This window comes from Echinops telfairi, unplaced genomic scaffold (assembly GCF_000313985.2).
Source record: "Echinops telfairi isolate 266 unplaced genomic scaffold, ASM31398v2 ScPeMD7_7468;HRSCAF=8506_0, whole genome shotgun sequence".
In the NCBI taxonomy this organism is placed as follows: domain Eukaryota; kingdom Metazoa; phylum Chordata; class Mammalia; order Afrosoricida; family Tenrecidae; genus Echinops; species Echinops telfairi.
Window position 1 is genome coordinate 36,870,745 of NW_022111369.1, and position 6,377 is coordinate 36,877,121.

General features: G+C 42.2%; 1 protein-coding gene across 1 annotated transcript in view; it reads right to left on the reverse strand.

Annotated features, from left to right (window-relative positions):
- Positions 1 to 1,619: 1,619 nt before the first annotated feature.
- ENOPH1 (enolase-phosphatase 1) overlaps positions 1,620 to 6,377 on the reverse strand; it is a 34,829-nt gene continuing 30,071 nt past the window's right edge. Inside the window, exon 6 of the mRNA XM_004703231.2 lies at positions 1,620 to 2,730. Coding sequence (XP_004703288.1) covers positions 2,591 to 2,730 — 140 coding nt within the window. The 3' untranslated portion in view covers positions 1,620 to 2,590. The remainder of the gene's footprint in view (positions 2,731 to 6,377) is intronic.

Consider the following 6,377-nt stretch of genomic DNA (forward strand, 5'->3'; position numbering starts at 1 on the left):
TATGAGCAACTATATCCTGAGCATTTCTCATGTTAACTTCCCTAACACACCGTGTAATTGTTGAGTGCTGTCTTGAGTTCTGTGCAGTCATGGCAATGAATGATCGGATCCAGATGACAAGTAGAGTGGTGTGAGGGACGGGCAGGTGTCAAGATAGACAGGAAGGAGGGGGGCGGGGGTAAATGCCTGACCTCAGCCTCATAGAAACTGGCCTGGGACGATGTTGATTTCCCAGTTTAATTTTCCTTCCCCCTAGTGAAGCCAGAGTACACAAACAATCCTATGTCATTTTTTTTTTTCATAATTTCATTTTACTTGGCTCTACAATCAGCCCCATGGAAAAAGCAGATAGGAAATCAAACAACATATTCCATTGAAGCAAATCTGTCACAAAAGATCTCTATGATATCACTTTGAGGATTAGGTGTGCCTGACTCACGGCATGGTATTTTCAATGACCTCATATGCATGCAAAGGCTGGACAGTGAAAAAAGAGAACTGAAGAACTGATGCTTTTGCAGTATGGAGCTGTTGAAGAATATTGACTAATACCAGAGACCAATGGTTCTCAACCTTCCTAATGCCGTGACCCTTTAATTCATGAAGTTCCTCATGTTATGGTGACCCCCCAAGCATAACATTATTTTCGTTATTACTTCATAACTGTAATTTTGCTACTGTTACGAATTGGGTGACCCCTGTAAAAGGGTCACTATCCCCAAAAGAGTAGTGACCCACAGGTTGAGAACCACTGCCATAGACTATTAGAAGATTGAATAAATCTGCCTTGGAAGATGTAAGCCAGATTTCTTAAAAGATGGGGAGACTTCATCTCATTTAACTCTGTATCATCAGAAGGGGCAGTCCGTAAAGAAGTCTATTACGCTTGGTAAAGCAGAGATCAGTGAAAGGAAGAAGCACCTCCACGGACTTGGGTGGATACAGTGGTAGAAAAATGGGTTCAAACAGGAATAATTGTGAGAACGGTACTGTACGGGACCAGGCACCGTGGCATCGTCACTACGATTCTGAATTGGCTCGAGGACACCTAGCAATAATGGTTTTACTATCATTTACAAATTAATCCCATTTCTAAGATTCATTTAAACTCATCTCCCTTTTTCTAACCCTGTATCCTGTCAGTCTTCAGATTTCTTAATCAGCTATTTGAACAAGAAAAGAAAAACAGCCATAAAATATTTTATTTCCCCTGTGCTCTCATATTTGCAAGACTATTTCCTTCTCCTTATTCAAAAACACTCCCCAAATTATCTCCCCAGGTTCCATTAGTGTTTCCTAAATAATTAGAAGGACAAATACCTCCTTTAAGCATTAACGTACATACCTTAAATGTAAGAGTCTCAAGAAATCTAAGAACCCCAACTCATATCCTGAGTGCTAACTTTCCAAATGAAATAATAACCTGTGAAGTTAGCTATATAACTCAACTATAATTTTTCCACTGGCATTTCACTCACACTCACACTCACACTCACACACACACACACACACACACACACATTTATTCAAAAATTAAAATGAAATTATCGTTTTTTCCTTTTTCTTTGGTCTGTTTCCCTTATGGCAGTTTGTGGCATAGTACAGGGACCTCATAAAACTGAATGGAAAAAGGAAAGATTTTATTAATCACAGAGAAATTGACACAATAGTCTATTAGAACTGAAACAGGATAAATAATGCTGTTATAAAATTTACATTTCTCACATCCATTACAAAGGAAAATATTTCATATTAGAGCTCTTTTTTAATCTTACCAACTTCAGTAATACCCTTTTCCCACTTTAAATAGCAATATTCTAAAATTGTGCTAAGTAGTAGTTAGAAAGGCAACCATTAAATCTTTTATTATTAACAACTGGCACAATTAAGAATGTTGTGGTAAATACTAAGAACCAGAACTATGCTTTACTTACTAAGTCAATGCACATTTTTCATTGGTAAGGCAATTAATTGCTTGCTGTAGACTACCAAGTCTCTTCTTAAAGTAACAGCCCAACTAATTAAGACTTGAGTTGATTTTCTATTTCAATAATGCTCTTTTGGAGCAGAAGTAAACATCTTTATTTTCTGTATAGAGGGAGGCAAATATTGTGAAATACACTTGCTTTAATCTTTTAGCACACAATGAAAATTTAGCAATGCCTTATTCAAAGGAGTAAGCCTTTGAAATACTTCGTTTTTAATATAGCAGACTCCTGAATAATTTCCCCAAACCAGCTTCCATTTTGGTATGTGGCCTAATAAACATAACACATTTAATCCATATTTTAGTAATTTCTTCTAGCAACTACACTTTGCTCTCAGTAAGGGTTACACTATGACTTAGAACAATGTCTACATATAATACAGTTTTAAATTAGCTTCCATTCCACTGCACTGAGTATTTTCCCCCGACTTATGCTTGTGGAAGGTAATTTGAAGATGTACACATATACACCTGTGTGTGTGTGTGTGTGTGTGTGTGTGTGTGTGTGTGTTTCTTGTTTTTTAAGTAAGTTACCATTAGAATAAAACTAGACTACAGGGTTGACGCAGAGGAAGCGTTTCGTCTTCCGTTTCGTGCTTCTCTCTAAGTGGAAGTAGGCAGGTAGAGTTCGCTGAAGGATGTGATGAGGTTGTAGTAAGTCTTTTCATCATCCGTTAGTCCCGCGTTGCCGGGCCGCACCACCACAGCTACGTGCACACCTGCTTCCTCGGCAGCACTAGCCTCTGTGGAAATCAGAGGTGTCAGAAAATTTGACAAGTGACTCTTAAGTCTGAGATGTCTTCAAAGTACTCGAGAGGTTGGGGACAGGGGATATGGATGTACCAATTTAGGCCCTGATTGGTTGGAGATGCATATAGAGAATGACTGTATTACTCTTTCTCAAATGTTTTAGTTTTTCCATAATAAAAATACACAACTGAATCTGAAAGCACACAAGGACAGTATATACTGGACACGTAAGCTTTATTAAGTCTTTATGAATAGGAAAAGGACAGGGCCGTATCCTGTTCTACATTTTTCCTCCACCCCCTTCCGTCTATCAGTCCTACTGAGAACTGAGCCGTTTCCATTAGTGGATACCATAAAATGGAACTCATGATCTCATGAGGCCAAAGAACCCAAATTAGGGCCTGCTCTCACTTCCAAACCTCACATGTTCTATCCCCGGGTTTCGAATAACTCTCTGGAAAAGTCTTACTCTTTAAATTTCAGCTCCTACAGCATGTCTTCTAAACCATTACCGAATCCCATCATTACTTCCAGCACAATATAACTTGGCATTACCAGTATCGGTTATCTTATTACGGATTGTGAGTGTCATGAGATCTGTGATTTTGTGGTGGGACAGTATTAAAAAATTGGACTAGTTGAATGAAATTTGGTAAGCTAGGTTTGCGGGAATCTCTCTAATAAACCCCCACCTCTCCAACTTGTTGCGATTTAAGTAATTAACAGCTAACGTTCCTTAAAAGCAAAGATGGCGAGGCTTTGTCTCATGTGTTTCTGGACATGTTATCAGGAGGACCAGTCCCTGAAAAAATATATCATCTTTGGTAAAGTAGAGGGTTGGTGAAAAAGTATAAGCCCCTCAACATGATAAACTGACACAGTGGCTGCGACAATGGGCTCAAACCGTTTTGGGGATGGCACAGTCCTGGGCAGTATTCCATTCTGTTGTACACAGGATGGCTATGAGTCAGAACCCCTGGTGGCAGTTAACATCTTACATTAATGTAGCACCTACTATAAGACAGATAAAGGAGACCTGGTGGCACTGTAATTTAAGTGCTGGACCACTAAATAACAAAGTCAGTGATTCAAAACTGTCAACCACGACACCAAATAAAGTTGAGGCTATCTGCTTCTGTAAAGATCTTTAGAACCTTAGAAATCCACATAGGGTGGCTGTGTCCAAATCAACTCAATTGGGAGTGGGGAGTGGTGGGGGGTTGGTTTTGGATGAAATAGATAGACAAGGAGCCCTGGTGGCACTGCTGAGTTGCAGCTGGACTGATAACTGCAAAGTTAGCCTCAGACACCCTATAGAGCAGGCTCTCAGCCTTCCTAATGCCGCAACTCTTTAATGCAGTTGCTATTTCTGTAATTTTGCTACTGTTATTAATCGGGCAACCCCTGTGAAAGGGTCGTTCAACCCCCAAAGGGTTGAGAACCGCTGTTACAGAGTGCTGCTGTAAGTGGATGTGGCTGTGTGGTTTTGGATAGACCAGATAAAAAGTCCTGGTGGTGCTGTGGTGTCAGCACTGGGCTGCTAACCACAAGTTCAAAAATTCAAACCCACTAGCCACTACATAGGGATAAAATGAGACTGGGTTCTTCTATAAAGATTTACAGTTCAGGAAACTTTATGTAGGGTCCCTATGAGTCAGCAATCTCATGGCAATAGGCTTGGTTTTAACTTTTTTTTGGGACAGATACTTTTCTAGAACCAAAGACACAATATTAAACAAAACCAAGGTCCTGCCTTCATGCTTCGATTCTTATCTTCTCAATAACTCGAAAGTTGTTAATATGATTATCACCCCTCTAGGCATGAAAAGAGCCAGCAAGTGAAGTGTTAAAATTCCAAACCAGTCAATCTGACTCCACAGTCTGTGCTCTAGAACAAGGATCAGCAAACTACGACCGGTTTTTGTAAGAAATGTTTTAGAAGAATAACGAACACAGCCATGCCTACTCACTTGTGTACTATCTATGATGGCTTCTGCATTACAAGGACAGAGCTGACTAGCTGAGAAACTATATGGCCACAAAGGTTGAACTATTTACTATCTGTCTGTGATAGTCAGGCTTTTTGGTGCCAACATGGCTTCTGTAGGAACATGTAGCCTGTCAATCAGGTCACAGCTTGATTGGAGGGCACCAAGATAAACTGCTAAGGCCAGCCTCTTCCTTTCTCCCTGGTGATCAGATCAGCACTCTGCTGCCTGAGTTAGCTGCTCTGCCTCAACCAGGTGCTGCGCTACCTGTGGGCTGAGCCAACCCATGGATCATGGTGCATCATAGTGCTGTGCAGTGCATTGCTACACTCTGAGGCTCCATCAGAGTCTGCTTCACTATGCTGTTGTACTACTGGCCTCTACTACGCCTCCACATCTCATCTTGCTGCCCAACCTTGCTGTCTGCAAGCAGACTCCTCATGTGGCCAGCCACTTCACTGTGTGCTTCCTTGGCCTGGGACCAGTGGCTAGGGTGAGTTGGAAGGACCTTTAGTATATTAACTGTCCCATGGAAGTGAGCTGGACTGAGCCCTCTGTACTGCTTTGTGGACTAATTAGCTGTTGTAGTCCTTCTCGCTACATAAACCTATCCTTATATAGAAATCCTAAATGTTCTGGTTTGTTTTCCCTAGAGAATCTTGCTTAACACACTGCCCCTTCACAGAAAGTTTGCCAGCATCTGTTGAGTATGATCGCTAGACCAGCAGTCAGGAAACCACCTGGACACTCGGCAGAAATGCAGAGCCCCAGGCCGCCATCCCAAAACTATCAGGAGCCACGTGGTAACAGATATTTCTCTGCATTGCTCTAAGCAGAGAGGGTGAGCTGTGAGGAGAAGTTTCAAAGACAGAGAATGGACAGAGGGGGCAACTGTAAGCAGAAGTAAACATGAGTCCATCCTGAAACAGAACAAGTTAGCAGGTGTGTGGTAAGAGAAAAAGAGAGGAAGATGGAGCACCTTTGGACTGAGTAAACCTAGTGAAAAATTCAAAAATGCTTTGTAGGGAATTTAGTTCGGGAGCCCTGGTGGTTTAGTGGGCTATGTGTTGGACTGGGAGCTGCAAAGTCAGCAGTTTAAAACCATCAGCTACTCTCTGGTAGCATGATGAGGTTTTTACTACCAAAAAGATTTTGTCTCGGAAACCCACAGGGACAGTTCCAGTCTATCCTATAGGTCACTAGGAGTGGGAATCACCTTGGCAGTGAGTTTGGGAGCTACACAATGTCTAATAAAAAGGATCACACAATGGCTGGAGCCAGGTGGGTGGCTTGGGAAAGCCTCACCAACAAGGGCTGGGCAGGGAAGAAGCGCAGGGCCCACTGCCTCAGTACCCTCTACTTTTGGGCCTGCTGTTGTGGACTACCTTTTCCTTCTGTGATTCTGCAAAGGAGTCACCTGCTGGGGTGGATATTTGGCATGTGATAACAATCATTCTTGAAACTAGACCAAGCCAGGGGGTACCCCCACCTCCTCCCTCTTTTCCTTATGGCCCTTCCCCAGGTGCCACCAGAAACCTAGCTTGTCAGAGCAGCTGCGCAGCATGCAGCACCCTGTTCCAGGAGTAAATAGGAGGCATGAACTCAGCCCTGGAGGACCTTACCATCCAAGGTGGAATGGAAGAAACCGAAGT